This window comes from Chondrus crispus, genomic scaffold (assembly GCF_000350225.1).
Source record: "Chondrus crispus Stackhouse genomic scaffold, scaffold_50, whole genome shotgun sequence".
NCBI classification, from domain to species: domain Eukaryota; phylum Rhodophyta; class Florideophyceae; order Gigartinales; family Gigartinaceae; genus Chondrus; species Chondrus crispus.
Window position 1 is genome coordinate 82,275 of NW_005178495.1, and position 15,659 is coordinate 97,933.

The window sequence follows — 15,659 nt, forward strand, 5'->3', positions numbered from 1 at the left end:
TGCTTCGGTTTCACAAAACGCGAGTGGTCTGACGATTGCGACACACCTTGCAACGGTTAGTTAGGTAAGGTAAGACCAAACAAAACAAAATAAGCTATGAGGATCCTGAATGGACTCCTGCACTATATTATAGTCAATCCACATTTCAAGACGTAACTGTAGCGGTCCTCGTTGATGGATAAGGTAGTGGATAGTTGTGGAGTGATTTGGCTGTGACGTCAATACTCATGATAGGAAAAAAACTACCTAATAAGCAGAACTGACCACCTATGTCTTGTACTCGCTGGTTGCCATAAATCTAGATTACCAGCCCATGCGTTGGATTGCGATAAGCCACGGATGCGACGTAATCAGTTTCTGAATCAGTGCTGTGCTTGTTTTTTAGCACGAGTGTCGAGCGCATCTTTCCTTACCGCCATCTGACGCGATATGAATCGCCACAAGTGTATGCATGTTGCACGTCGGGTTTATTGAGATTCTTTTGAGATGGTCAATTTTTCCCATAGGAGTCATTGGATTGGGTCATTCGATATCCGAGACAAGTAAGCTCAATGCCAACGTCACTTCGGAATGTAGTGACCGCGGGATCTCCGTGCGTAAACCGGTCTGCAAGATATGAAGACACAATATCAAACGCATGGTTGCTGCAACAATGAAATCTCACCATGGCATCCCTGCTTTTGACACAAAGCAAGAGTGTTTGAGCACGGGGCTTATTACCTCCCCAAACTGCAGGATGGACGACTACTGGGCTGTTCTGGCACCCATGCTACGACACTGATGTCTTTTCTGCTCGAGAAGTACATCCGCACACCAGTAGGCTTTCAGTCGCTATCATTCGATCGTAGCTTGGAAGTTTTACTACACATTGGCCCACCCCATAGCTTGTGCAAAACACTTCCTTCGTTCCTTCCCTCCCTCCTTCCTCAACCCGCTCACCTAACGGATGCCCGTGAAAACAGTTCTTTGTACGCCGGCCTCTCGACAATTCGATCGTGATATTCCCTCACAAACTCGTTTTCCAACAAACCGGCATCTGTGCACTTGGCCGTCATTAGTATATATCCAAACAAGATGTCGACGGCTGAGAATTCATCACCAAGATAATACATCCTTCCCTGTTCTTCAAGCTCCAAGACAAGGTGCTCAACCACGACGATAGAAAACCTATCGCGCAGTTTGGCAACGACTGGCTTGTTGATACCGCTGTCCGCCTTTCCAAATGTTTCGCGGAACACGTCCATGACGGCGCGGTAAGCCTCTGCCACGGCATACACGACGCCCTGAAAAAAGCGCGGGCGTCGCGGGTCGCCAGGGGGCGGGTGCAGTGTGTGCTCTGTGTCAAAGGTCTCGCACATGTACAAGACGATTGCGCCGAGTTCTAGCAAGACGGAGCCGTCAGGAAAGGCGATAAAGGGTACGAGGCGGCGCGGGGAGAGAAACTCAATTTCGGACGAGGTGCGAAGCTGGGCCTCGGTGATGGTGATGACGTCGAGGGACGTGGGTGGGATGGCGAGCTCAAGAACAAGTTGATAGGGGACGGAAGAACAGAACCAGGGGACGTGATACAGGGTGGGGACGTGGTGCGTGGCTACTTCCATGGTGGGGCCATGATGCGGCGAGTGACGGGGAAGGGATGGGGTTTTGATGGAATGTGTGAAGGTGGATTGACCATGGGAGACACGGGTGCGAAAGGGTATGGATGGGCAGAGCGGGGAGCGGGCGTGTAAGAGAGGTTGAGATAGGAGGCCGCTGGGAGGCGTGGTCAAGCTAAAGGCGAGCATTTGCGTTCAGGAAAAGGGTGTCAACGAACGCACGACCGACAGAAATAGTTTTCACTGTGGTACAGACGAGAGAGAACGAAGGATGGCGATGCATGTTACCAGCGCCTCACAAATTTGATACTCTTTCTCCTACCGAGGGAGAGGGAAGTACATTCTGGTAGCTACGGTAAAACCCTGAGATTGCACACACGTGTGCATACGGGTCCACGTGCCACTCCTAACACCAACGGCGCGGATCAGCGCAATCCTCAGCCCCTAAATCCACCATTACACCCCTCTCGTCGCTAGTCCATTACATTCCCCCCGCCTCCCGCTGCAGCTGCTCCCACATCACAACTAAATCATCCTTCTCCGTCCCCTCTTCCCCATTAACCGTTTTCGTCTTCCTATCCATCTCTCCTACGACTGCCTTGCCGACCATCTCATCACCTCCCATCGCCGAAATTCCTAGCTCCTTCTTCAGCATAGCTGTAAGGCGCGCCGCCTCTGCAGCCGCTTCATCTACGCCGCTTGGTCCGTTACCTTCCAGTCGCCCGATATCTCTCTTCATCTGTGTTCCTCGCCCGACACTCGCCGCCCCCTGCACCCACTGCCGTCCCCCCCCTCTGTTCGCCCCATGCCTCTCAGTGTCCCGCGGCCCTGCCCGGGGCAACGAAGTGCCGGACCCGACTTCATGCATCGCTTTGGCCGCCACTGTTTTTGTCATACCCTGCCACGCCTGTCCACCTTCCACTGACTTGTACGAAGCTACCGCCTCGGGCACAAAGCCTGCGGCATCCGCCGTCAACCTCGCCTTCCCATTCCATCCCTTCTTCGACAGTGCATCCGCATATGATATCACCGATGCCTTCGCAATCGCCACCGAGATCGCCTTTGTCGCCGCGTTCTCCTTTTCGTTTCTTTTCATTGTCACTGCAGTTTTTGCTGCCATTCGAGCGTAGTTCTTCACGTAGAATTGATTTTCTCTGTCGGGCCGGGTGATGAATAAACTCTGCGCTGGCACCGCCTTCCCACGTCCGTCACTGCATCTCCCGCTTAGGCTACTCCCACTGATAAAACCTTCGTCAAATACCACTTCAATCAGAGTGCACCCCGTCATTTCATTGTCCTTGCTCCGTTCCAAACCTTCTGTTCCAGTAGGCGGATGAATCCCTACAACAGTTCCGCGTAGTCCAAACGGTACCCCTCCAAATCCCATTCGATTCACCACTCGATCTCCCAACCTCAATCCATATGCGTTTGAAGGTACAAGTGCGCTAGCTGTAAAGCTTCCACTGCTTAAATTCTGACCCCAGTCTAACCCTTCATTTCCAGTCACTAACACCTCTGGAGCTACTTCTCTGCATCGTTTCGAAACGTCAACATTCCCCACCGACGCCGTATACTCGTCTTGTAACGCAAGTACTATACTGCCGTGTTTCTCCAGCTCGGCCACAGTCTCCTTTGGCAAAACCTGTGCATCGACAGAGACTAGAGGCAACTTCGCTACTTCTTGCACTGATATCCACGCCGCTGCCGCTCTCGCAGCATCATCCGCTTTTCCACTTGCTCCAAACACATCTCTGGCATTGTACACAATGTTTCCGCGAGGCCTAGAATTCCCTGCCCTCAATTCCGCCGCCTTGAATTTGCCCACAGTTTCAAAGAGAAGGGGGAACGCTTCGCGATACCTCCGCAACAAGTCTATGGTCTTCTCTGAAAACGTGTAGTAATGCTTTTCTTCTCGTCGGGCATATCCTGGAATATATAGTCCACGTCCGATGTATTTAATCCCAATCCCGAGATCAATCTTTTCCCTCCCGGATTGCAACTGAACAAGAACCGAACTTAGAAACGCATCCAAAACCGAAACTGGCAAATTAACTGTTGCCGACAGCTTTGAAATTGTCATCCATCGCTGTTTGCTGGAAATTGAAACAACTCGATAACCGAACGCAGGCTCACGTGCGCAAGATACCGCCATTCCAAATTCAACCTTGACGGCTCCATTGCGGATCGGTGAGCAAACTTTTGCCTTTTGCCCGAAATGTGATCCACTGCCAACATAGACAACTGTCTGCCCCACTATTAAACCATCAGAGCTCTTCCTTGAGTCATATAAGGAAGTCTTCGAGGAAACCCTGCTTCTCACAAAGTGCGTATCGCAAAGTGTTACCTCTTTTGCTCTGTCCTCCTGACCTATAGCATTTTCTGAGGCGTCAACCTTGACCCCGATAATTTCCTGCGGAGGAGGCAACTGCACACCATGTTTCTGAAGCCAATTCGATAAAAGTATACTGGAATCCCTTTTATACGATGCTTCGCTTGTTTGCTGAACAGCTGCAACCTGCCCTGCTCCCAATCCGTTACCTTGAGTGTTTCCAATTGTCTTCCTGTGAGAGCGATCTGCAACGAAATCAATGATGCCAGCAGCGCGCCAAGGGTATCCAAACCAAACCGGAGATTCAATAGATAGCCCAAGGGCCTCTGCAGTCTTTTTAGACCCGATTCTCCTAGATGCAGCAGTCGCATCATTTGAATCAAAGTCAATCTCCAACACATATGTTTCATTTCGGCTGGGTGAGCCAAAAATGTTGAGGCCTACGAAAGCCAAACGACCGCTGTGTTTAAAAGCACCTAAGTGCGGCAAATCTTTTAGAGATTCATTTGCGTGGGGTGCGAGAGTGCCTTTCAACCATCTTGGACTGAATGGTCTTCCGGAAGGTATCTTCGGAAGGACCAGGTTTGTCCTCTTTGCATTGCTCACGAACGATGGTAGCCGTGTTCCAAATGGAGAAGACTGCTCGACCTTTGAAGTCAGAGACATCTTGTAAAGAAAAGAGGGACCGTGATTGTTTCTGACGATCTCATCTCTAGCAAGGGATTCCAACGGGACTGTTGTAATCGCCTTCAACAAACGTTCTTCACTCACAAACGGGAGCAGGACCACAGCTTCCCAATCATTTCTCTTTCCGTTGAGGTCAGTTTCGAACTCACTGGGATATAGGTCCCGAATAGGTGATGCTGCACTTGTCATGAGAGCACGATAAGGTTTGGGCAAACACCAAGAAGACACGGGAGGTAAAACAGACAACAATTGCTCCAGAGGGCGAAACGGTCTATCAACCGTGAAAGTAGTAAGCTCGTACTTCGCCAGCTTTGCCCCAATACCTGAAATATCTGAGGGAAACGGAGCGTAGTGGAATGGATAAAACCATCGCCAGTGCCTGCATCCCTCACTGTAATACCTCAACACCCACCAAATCCCTTCAATGTAGCGCTGCGTCAAAAGTTGCAGTCCCCCGGAATCACTGCTCAGAAAGTCCTTGCCGAACTTCTGGCTGTAGTAGTTGGTTTTCATTTCAACAAGTTCACGGTCTGCTACTCGCCGGTTGATGTTTTCCGCCTCAAGCTTTAACTCAGCTAACTTCATGGAGCGCACAGCAGCCAACCGTGACTCTCCGTTAGCGAAAGTGTGCTTGAACCCGAAAACGTCATCGAGGTCCATGTTCTGAACTGCTGTGTTTCTGGTGCCTTTCTTTCTGCCACGATTAGCCTGCTCTTCTGCCTCTAACTTCCCTCGCATGATGAGTTTGTCCAGCATTCCTAGCTTTGCTATAAAATACTCCAAGCGCTCCGGGACAATCTTGCCGGATTGAGTAAGATAACCCCCCATTCTCGGCAGAGCCCTTTTGTACAAATGGAGCATTACATTGAGAGTTCCATCAGCAATGGCCAACGTTGGGAGATTAGGAAGAAAATCGTTTCCAATCAACATAACGATGAAGACGAAATCGTCTGTGACGCGCTCCACGTCAAAGAACGGCAACTTAGAGTTGTTGTCCGCGCCAAGCTCTGAGGCGAGATACTCGCGAAACACGCCGATTGATAAGAGCTCAAAGTCGCCAAACACGGCCGTATCCAGTGACGTGGCCACTCGTGGCCCAGATTTCTTTCTCCAACTGCTAAAGTCGATTTTTTCCCTGAGAAGGAAAAAGTGCGGCTCGTGAGTCACAAGCCCAAGCATGATTAAATCGGCGTCCAGCCCGTACACACAGTGACGGGTGTTGGGCTGCATACGACCAGATTCGCGCATAGTACGGATGTACTCCATAATCTTGTGCTCGCCCTCGCCAGGCGATTCTGCACCAGAAAGCACGACCTCTATACCAGCCCATTGGCGGTCCTCGGAGATCTTCTTCGCAACGTAATACTGCAGTACACTGGTGAGCTCTTGCATAAACTTCGTCCCCGGGGTGATACAATTGGAATCAAACGGTTCCTGGGCGGCGGCCGCATACATGGGATCTTCGGCGGACAATCTATCATGTTCTGTTTTCCTGTCTAAGGCCGAGCAAAATCGCCTGGCCCTCTGCTGATTCATCTTCGCGCGGGGAGCGACGCCGTCTATAGCAAGGAAGAGCAATTTTTCGGGCGGGATTAGGGCGACGATGTTGTCGATGTATTTGAAGACGTCGAGAAAGATTTCTTGATTTGTCTTTGGAAGGGTTGCGGTGCTGGCGTAGCGCTTGGAGTCGATCCCACCGTTGCCGGCCGAGGAGCGGGCGCAGTTATGAACAATGCCGTTCATGTCGAGGTAGAGATTGTGGATACGGGGGGCAACGGAGGGAGAGAGCTTGGTGCTGATGAGAGGGTAGCGCTCGCTGATGAAGCGGAAGAACTTCGGGACACCTGTTCGAGAGGGTAAGGAATGGTTAGACATGCGGTTTGGGGCTGACTGAGATGGGAGACGTTAAGTGGAAATGACTCACCCATGATGGCAGGAGAAGAGTCTGCTATACGGGGAATGCGGACTTAATTGATGAACGGATGGGCGACTAGCGAAAGTGAGGTGCGTGAAGGCAGCGGGTGTGCAGCATGCCACGTGGGGAGGGACAAGAGTGTGGTGGTGTGATGAAGACGCTGCTGTGGTGGATGAAGTGCAAACGATGGCGGAGGTTTGCGGTTGTGTTCCATGAAGGAAGCGTGGGGAGCCCTTTGGATTTTGCGAGGGAAAGGGGGGGTTGGGAGCGGGGAAGGCGCTGAGCCTTTTGATGGCGGACGGGTGAAGGGGTGCTCGCGGAGGCGACGAGGGAGTCGCTGGTGCGCAGCGCTTCAGTGGAGGCGGAAGAAGGCGAAAGGGGAGGTAGCCATCAGTTGCTTGGAAAGAAGTGACAAACTGTTGCCTGTGCGGCTTGCAGAAATAAAGGTGGGAAAAAGGAAATTTTATCCAATTATTTGGAAAATATGTCGAGAGCCGCGTAGGCAGAGCCACGGCGACGTGGAGAGTAGGACCTTCAGCTCAAAGCGCCTCTCAACACCCGACAGCACACGCGTACACGTGTATCATATATCTTCTCTGTCATGCTTTCTTTGCCATCTTGTCGCAAACGGCTCACGCACAAACGAATATATACAAACAGATCAAGAATCAAACGTCGTTCCTTCAACCGCTTCTTCAACTTCTCTCCGCGTGACAAGAACAGATAATTTTAGGAGTGCCGCTCCTCTCCCGCCCACCATCGATTGCCCACTGATCCTCTTCTTGCCGGACTATCCGTCAGCACAGTTCCTGCGTCCACCCATCGCTCCAAACAAAATGTCCGCCGGCAAAAGGTAAGCCCCTCCGGAGCGTCTCAAAAGTTGTCTTGAGCTTTTGCGTTTGTTTCCCGCCAAACTAACACAATTAACGCTCGCACCCACCGATCTCTTACAGAAAACGTGATCGCGAAAAGCTAGCCCCCGTTGACAACCGCGCGGGGTTTTCGTCCCTCGATGCCGTTCCGGGCATGGTCGACACTGACAAGATCGATGATTTTCAAGTCGGCCCGCTCTCCGTTTTGAAGCGCGCTGTCGAACAGGATATTCAAGTCCTTATCAACCTACGCAGCAACAAAAAGTTGCTCGCAAGAGTAAAGGCTTTTGACAGACATTGCAACATGATCTTGCAACATGTCACAGAGATTTGGGTGGAGCATCACAAGGGACCCAATGGCGGCAAGCCCCAGCGTCTCGAGAAGACAAGAGTTATATCAAAAATGTTTTTGAGGGGAGATTCCGTCATTCTCGTTCTGCTCAATCCTAAGTAGCGTCTCCACTTTCTCGTGCTTTCTTATCTGTCACTAACTTGTAAATTTGGCTTGCAATCGCTCCCTTCATTTCACAAAGTCACATGGCACTGTGTCGTGCACCACGTCTATTTCCCAACATGTTATTTTTTACACGGCCCCCTATCACGTCCTACTCGACTTGTGCCCTCGTTTATTCTTTCGACTTACTTTTCTTCTTCTTCTTCTTGTGTGACGAATCATCCGCAGTAGCCTCGGCTTCCTCTGCATCTCGCTTTCTCTTCTTCTTTTCCTTTTTCTCACTGGACTTTGAGCTTTTGTCCTTCTTCTCACTCGATTTTGACCCCCTGTCCTTCTTCTTCTTCTTCGATTTGGGTGTCTCCAATTTCACATCACCATCTTCCTCGTTCACCACCGCTTCGTTCTCACCCTTTCCTTCATTCTCTACCGTGCCATTTTCGCTTCTTCGCTTATCCTTCTTCTTCTTCTTTTTCTTCTTCGAGCTCTCCGTTTCATTCTCTTTCACAACCTTCATCTCGTCATCCTCCGCATCACCGTTCTCGATGCTGGCCTTCACAACCTTCGGTGATGGTGCGGTCTCTTCCTTCATCATTATATCCCCACTCGCATTGTATCCTGTCCCTGCGCCATTCCCGGCCTTGTACTTTGCCGTTTTGTCTGCCGAGCGACCCAGTCTCGAGACAGCAAAGTCCGTCTTGCCCTCAAGCTGGCAAAGGCGTGCTTCGATGGCCCTGCGCCCTTGCTCCCCAACTGTAGAATCCTCTCCAGCCTCTCCGAGCGCGTCAACACGGATCGCAAGTGCCGCTTTCGCTGCGAGGGATCGTGAAATCTTACCCTTGTGCTTCGGCGCTGCTTGTCCGACAAGGGACGCGTGATAGATAAGCCCATACTTGGGCGTTGCGTGCTTGGTCTTCAGGGCGCGGAAAAGTGCTTTCTCCGCTCCCAAGATCTGCACTGTCGACGCCGGATATTTCGCAAGCGACAACAAAGAGCCCGCGTGCGAAATGAGGCGCGCACCGACCAGCTCACCGACCATGGCTGTGAGGTTCGGCGCGATAGCGACCATGCGATTGCGCAGATACTCGAAAAGCGTAGCACGATATTCGGTCAGAGAGATGACTTGCGCACAAAGCGCACGAATGTTGGTGACATCCTCCTCGCTAATCTCCGTGCCCATGGAGATCTGGGCGGCGTGCTTGAGCTCCTCTTCGGTCTCCTCGAGCAAAACGTCACTGAAGTCGAGATCGGCGGCGAGGTTGCGCATGCCCATCTTGTCCACGGTATGAGCGTAGGCTGCATTCTCGGTGACGATCTTCCCCATCTCCGGGAAATGCCAGCCGTACCACTCGCGAAGACGCATCGCGTAGATGTTGATCTCCTTGTCCAGTTCGTCCAAGAGACTGATCGCTTGGACGATCATGGTATCGACTTTGTCGGGGGAAAACTTGAGCTTGTATCGACTGAGAGAATGGGCGAGGCCGAGAACCATGGCCTTCCGTGAAGCCTCCTCACCGGCGCCGGCCTCGCCGTCCAGCAGGGTCTCCAAGTTGCAACGAATGGCGCGAAGCAAATCGGATACGTGCTGGGAATAAACGCATTGCAGTTGTGTCTTGTCCTTGATGGCGGCACCCAGCTTTGCGTCACCGACGGCGATCTTCTCGCCGGCGGAGACCTGCTTCTTTAGAAATTTGCGGAGGTCCTTGGATGGCTTGCTCTCCACGAGGGCAGTCGCGGCAGCAAGGGCGGATGTGGTATCAGTGAAGCGGGAAAAGGCCTTAAGCTTGACGACCTGCTTGATCTGGGACTCGGACTCGAGGTCGGTGACGGAGCCCTGCAGGGCGGCATCATCTAGGACCTTGAAGAGGGCGTGGCCGGCGGGGGTCTCGAAAAGGACTAACATGGTAGGGTGGACTCCCTGACCTGCGCGAAGTGAACGGGGCAAGGGATGGGTTGGGATGGGTAGAGATGGGCGCTACGCACAGTACCTCACGCGGCGACGGTGACTTTGTGATATCACAGAAGGATCTAAAACTGGGACTGCTGGTTGACGCCGCCGCCGTTGGCCATACGATGACTTATGATGCGCTAGTCCTTGGGCGATCAAAAAAAGGGGCCGCCAGGGGCCTCCGTTCCCATAAAAAATCTCTCACAGTAAACCCTGAATACTGTACGCCCCCAAAGCGTCCAATGAATGCCCTGCGCACGTCTTCCACGTGTACAGCCGTCATTTTGTATGATCCGTATCTTCAGTACCTGCACCAACATCAGCTCAACTTGAAACAGCCCTTCACCTTCACCAACTCCCCCTCCCTCCCTCCACCATGCCCATCGATCCCCCATCCCCCACCCCCGCAACACCTCCTACTCCCCCCAACCCCCCCACGCCCCTCACGGCGTCGGAGCGCGCCGCCCTTCACGTGCGCGAGCAACTCCAGCTCTCCGGCGAGCGCGACCATCTCAAGGAGCGCCTGCAGCGCCAGCTGGGAGATCGCGGCTGGCATGCCGATATGCACGCGCGCGCCGCCGACATTGCTCGCACCCGAGCTGAAGAAGGGAAGAAACCCTTCACCGTACATGAGTTGGCCCAGCAGCTCGCCGAAGCGGGGCATGGTACGTTTGTTCTGGTTTTGCGTCCTCGCCACTCATTCATGTCCATATACACTTTTTACTTACCAGATTATATCTAGATTCTATTCCTGAGCCCGTGCGCGCCGCCTTGATGAACGATTTGTTGAAGGCGGCCCGCGATTTTGCTGCCAAGACTTCCGCTTCTCAGGCTACGGATCGACCATCGTAGGAGCTGTACGTTTTTTTGTATCTGCAACTACCGTAGCTAGTTCTTTAACGGCACGTTACTGTATATCTCCCTCAGCGTTCCGCATGAAAAAACAGAGACGAGGTTCAAGTTGTCGCGCTCACGTTGTGGAGAAAGCGCCATCTCGTAGCTCTCGGTCGGCGACGCGGGTCAGAAAGCGGGTTTGTGGCGCCAGTATGCAAACGTCCGAGTTTCTGCATATTCACATGGCAACTTATGATGTGATTATTGAGTTACGTAAAGAGACGTGTTGTGCCGAGTGATTGTGCCACACCGTACAGTACAGGGGGGGGGGGGGGGGGTAGCTCTATATCACACTTTTGAATAGCGCATTACCGGATACCTGTATATCGCACTGTTTCGGGCTTGACACGAAATCAGCCACGTGTATGACATTACACACGTGTCGCTCTAGAAGCCCCTAGTAGAGGCCGTACTGTACAAGCGACCCGCACAGTACCTCCAACTTTGGCTTATGGCGACGGCGGCTGAGGAGTTTTGCCCAGTTCCACCTCATTGCCTCAACATAACTAAACAGTATCTTTTTCGAGAGTATTTGCTACATCGCACTATCGGATATATCGCACTTTGAAGCGTTGTGACACTGGGGTGCGATATATAGAAGGTACCACTGTATACAATAATTTATTTCTCTTCGCTTCGATATTTTTTTTTTTGTATTTGTAGAGAGAGCCACAGGTTCGTGTTTCTTTCCCTTGTGTTGCATTCTCAAATTTATTTGGAGGTAGATAAAATGTTAATCTCGTTTGTCAAAAGCCGAGGTCGTGTCTTCCGTCCACGTTAAATGGTTTCAACATCTCGTCATTGTCTTCTTGAGACGACGGAGATAAGAGAAAGATGAACAAAGACGTTGGTCTATAGAGAAAAGCCTGCATTGTCTCAAAATGACTACGACAACTTTTGTGCATAGAATATCCAAGTGTCTAACAGCTAAGGCGGATAGGGAGGAAGAGAGGTTGACCATGACGACTGACCGTCCTCATCGGTACGAAATGCTTCAGAATGGCGCAAGCACCTCCACTGCTTTGAGCTCATGGTCAAGACCGTTGGGCAAGACAGCCTTGCACTGAACTGCCCTTCCCTGCCCTCTTTCGATGTTCGTGTTCCCATGACTCTCAGGACGGACAGTGAAAGGGAGCGCGTAGCAAATCGCAAGCCTATCGTTTGTCGATGTGGGTAGCGATATACGGTAGCCCGAGTAAGTGACGTCGAATCGCGGCGGTCATACTGTACGTTCAATTTGTATGCATGTGGCGGGTGTAGTGGGGAGATCTGTTTAGGCGACAGGCTGTATCGGATTCGCAAGAGGATAAAAGCTGAAATGGGCTTAGGGCTGTTGGTCCTGGGGGTCTGTGCGTAAGGAAAAGGTGGGGTGGGCTGTGGTCGGCAAAGAAAGTGGCGGTGGGGCCGAGGTAGGAAAAGGTGGGGACGTCAGAGGCCGGCAATGAAAGGGGTGATGGAGCCGTGCAAAGAAAAGGTGGGGGTAGGCGCGGGTGGCACTGTGATGGGGAGGCGAGCCACATATCTAAGATCAAGCATTTCATTTACAAGAAACAAAGTCAGAAGAAACATAAGCAAAGAGACAAGAAACAAAATCGGGATCTTGACGTCCTGTTGAATGCACCGAACTCATATCGAGTCGCTCGATGAACTTGCCGGAAATTTATTCATTCTACACAGTTTCTTCAGGAGAAAATTCTAGGGCCAAGCGTTCCGCAAGCAAGCTATTCTCCTTGTTAGACCCCATCGAAAATCCCTTCCCCCTCCTCCCCCCTCCTCCCCCTCGTCCCCCGTCCGCAGTCTTTGCCTTCACACATGAACCGTGCTCTCGCTCCTCCGTCCCATTCTATTTTCTTGTTGTGGTGCCGATGCAAGACAAAACAGTTGGGTCATGGATGTCCCATAGGAAGACTAAATGGTATATCCAAGTTATACATCTACGGAAGCTGATTTCTCGAAATCTTGAAAGAGGACAGGCATCAGCAGTCATGCATGTGCGCCTGCAACGACGACATGCAGTGCAAACACAAAAACCAAAAAAATAAACTGTTTCCAACCCGACCGATCATTAGATACCTCAAATGCACAGCAATGATGACCACGATAAATTGCCAACACCGAACCACGAAGCAAATTCGTCAGAGCAATGATGTTTATATGTGTGCCACTTTTGCATATAGCGAGCTTCCTCTTCGCAATTTTCACACAATAAGCACTGCTGGGCAGTTGCAAATGCGCTTGCCCTTCACACTTGGCCCCGGGTGCGGTCAAAAAAAAAGAATGGGTCTATCCACGTCATGCCCATGGGTCCATTTTTTCCACTCTCTTCCGGCCACTCCCTATGAAATGCCGGCGTGGGAACGAATTGTGCGCATTATTCGTTACGCATAGGAAAAAGTACGGTCTGTGCCTTACACAGTACAGCATGGGAAACAAAATCGCCAATCATACAGTACATCCTTCAACAAAATTGAGAGAAATGAAATGGCGCCACGCTGCGACCTTCCAGTTCATGATTCCATGCGTTTACAAGGCTACACTAAATGGCCGGAACGCATTGTTACAGCATCATGCTGAGGCTCCCCGCCGCACTACGTCCAGCGTATACAATTGGCCCGATCTTGAGATTTGCTTCATTCACGTGAAGCAACCATGCACCCTTCTGCACTGGACTTGTACAATAGTATGACAACATTGTATTTTATTCTGTCCGTCTGCTTGAATGGACTCGTGTTGGGGGCTTGTGCCGCCGAGAACAAGCCCCTAACACGAGTAAAGGCTCATCTCGAAGACGTTCATAGGGTTAGTCTTTTTGAAAGGGGTTTCCTACGTACGTCCTATGTGGAATTCTCGTTATTATGCGCATGAAGGTATTTCTCAGACCAACTCTGAGGGAACGAATAGAGAAAGCCCTGTAGGCCAGAACAAATGTGTGATTCCAGACACTCATAGCGTTTTCATAGGTCATTGACTAGTCATATTACGGATTTAGAAAACCAGAAGTCAAAGAATGTCGCAGCTTAGGATCATTTTGTAAATTTTTTTAACTGTTGGACACTTTGCACTCGAACCAGTTTCTTTGTTCTCAAGCTGAACTCCAAAGACCGAGGCATACTGCCTCGAAGAGGAGGTGGTCAATGTGAATGTCACACGGAATAAAGTAATGTGTTTGAATTGGACAGAAGTTCTTTCAAGCCCCTAAAAGTGAACGGTGCGGCGGTTAGGGAAACCACGTTGTGTGTAGAAGTGGTTACTTGGAAACTATGAGAGCATACCACCATATCAAGAACGTGATCTTCTAGTTGTATCTTGAAGCGGCAATGTGCTGGTCACTCAGCTACAACGACGTAGAGGTAACAATGTACGTGCAATAGAACATAGAAAAACCATCGAAACAAAAAAGCAAAAACAAAAAGCGTTACCATCGCGTTTAGATAAATGTCAGTCCGGTGCTTTCATCGCTGGTGGGAAGAGGCGTGCGTCCGCCAGGAGCTCGTACGATGTTGTGCAACAGAAGGATCGAGCTTACAAAGGCCATCATTTGTTGGGCAAGGGGTGCCGCTCCCTGGAGTCTGTGACGCGGAAGTTCGTGGCCCGATTACTGCATCTTTTGCATTTCATATTAACCGCATGCCTAACATGCTCTTCAAAAACCTTAGAAGAGCTGCCTTTTTCGGGTCAGCCTGCCCCGATTTCCCTGCTTTAGCTGGATAGTATTGTGGTGACATGAACATCGCGCCACGTGGTGTTGTATTGCTCTGACCGAATGCGCAAACGCATCAGTCATCCCCGAGACAGGGCCATGGGTAGAAAAGGTTGTGCAAAATGGAGTTGCATGGACCGAGGAAAGGCAACGAATTTCGTACATGGGGTGGATGTGCCCCGAGCGGCGGTTCAAGTACCTGCTTTGGGTCTTTTATTGTTTGGTGCAACTCTTTGCGCATACTTAGGCCTAAAAGGGGTGGCGGGACATTTCCACTATCTTCCTCTCTGCAACGGCGACTGAAACTATACCCAGACTGCAAACAACGAACAAGCTTTCAATCGACAAGTCTCCATCGGACTTGTGTTTTAATCACGGCGAAACATTTTTTCTATTCACAAGGAAGCAAAGACACAAGCGGGGCATTGACGATGCGATTCAACGTCACAACAGGCTCGTTCCTCTGTGTCATTCTTTCGGCATTGCTCCCGGGCGCGGTGTACGCACATTCGCATCTTGCAGACCCATTACCAACGCGGCAGCTGCACTGCAGAGTCGGTGGAGTGGCGAGAGAGTGCCATGGGCCTTGTCCGATACCCGATGACTACGGGCGACTCAACCCAGTAAACAAAAACCAACCAGCAGAGGTTTGGGGAAGGGGAGCGACGGTCAACGTGCGTTGGCATAGAGACAATCGTAAGTAGTTTTGCATTGGGGGGGTTTTCGCACGCTTTTTGGTTTGAAAGGGTTGCGTGCGTGGGTATGGTGTTTTTTTGATTCGTGGCTCGCTAACCACAGTTCTGTCGATGCATTTTTGTTGTTTGTGATTCATGTGTTTGTAGATGACGGGACCGGTTTTGTGCGGCTAACGCTAGTGCCAATCGAGAAAATGATGGACAAGAAGGCGCACGACCAGTTTGCGTTTCAGTTTCTCTGCATGAACGAGGGGCCGCATCGGTGCCAAGACCGGTCTTACGACACGTGCGGCAACGACTTTGAAGGGATGGCGTGGCAGGCGCGGGTGCGTGTGCCGACGAGCTACCCGGACGGGACGTACGTGTTCGGGTGGTCGTGGTACGGCGGCGGCAACTACCTGGACCGGTCGTTCTTCGGCGACTACTACAGCTGCAGCTACATCGAGATCCGCGGGGGGCTGCCGGTGAGCGAGGAGTACCAGCCCGTATTCGACGGGAAGACGTGCCGCAGCGCGACGGACCAGCTCGGGAAATGCTGGCGCGAGCCGTGCCACTACGGGCCCGTACAGGACA

General features: G+C 51.4%; 5 protein-coding genes; 1 reads left to right on the plus strand and 4 right to left on the minus strand.

Annotated features, from left to right (window-relative positions):
- Positions 1-935: 935 nt before the first annotated feature.
- Positions 936-1,784, minus strand: CHC_T00006742001 (hypothetical protein). The gene has a single exon (XM_005709930.1). The coding sequence runs from the start codon at positions 1,782-1,784 to the stop codon at positions 936-938; it is 849 nt and encodes a 282-aa protein (XP_005709987.1).
- A 38-nt stretch (positions 1,785-1,822) lies between these two features.
- On the minus strand, positions 1,823-6,003 carry CHC_T00006743001 (hypothetical protein). XM_005709931.1 is given in 2 exon segments: positions 1,823-2,076; positions 2,077-6,003. The coding sequence occupies 1 exon segment, from the start codon at positions 6,001-6,003 to the stop codon at positions 2,077-2,079; it is 3,927 nt and encodes a 1,308-aa protein (XP_005709988.1). The 3' UTR covers positions 1,823-2,076.
- A 331-nt stretch (positions 6,004-6,334) lies between these two features.
- CHC_T00006744001 (hypothetical protein) lies at positions 6,335-7,129 on the minus strand. The gene is made up of 3 exons (XM_005709932.1): positions 7,103-7,129; positions 6,536-6,957; positions 6,335-6,455 (listed from the first exon to the last, which is right to left on the minus strand). The coding sequence occupies exons 1-3, from the start codon at positions 7,127-7,129 to the stop codon at positions 6,335-6,337; spliced, it is 570 nt and encodes a 189-aa protein (XP_005709989.1).
- A 233-nt stretch (positions 7,130-7,362) lies between these two features.
- On the plus strand, positions 7,363-7,852 carry CHC_T00010151001 (Sm protein, snRNP core protein, SmD2). Its single transcript, XM_005709933.1, has 2 exons — positions 7,363-7,379; positions 7,480-7,852. Exons 1-2 carry the CDS (start codon positions 7,363-7,365, stop codon positions 7,850-7,852), a joined length of 390 nt encoding a protein of 129 aa, XP_005709990.1.
- A 110-nt stretch (positions 7,853-7,962) lies between these two features.
- On the minus strand, positions 7,963-9,752 carry CHC_T00008488001 (Nucleolar protein nop56, putative). XM_005709934.1 is given in 2 exon segments: positions 7,963-8,024; positions 8,025-9,752. 1 exon segment carries the CDS (start codon positions 9,750-9,752, stop codon positions 8,025-8,027), a length of 1,728 nt encoding a protein of 575 aa, XP_005709991.1. The 3' UTR covers positions 7,963-8,024.
- Positions 9,753-15,659: the final 5,907 nt, after the last annotated feature.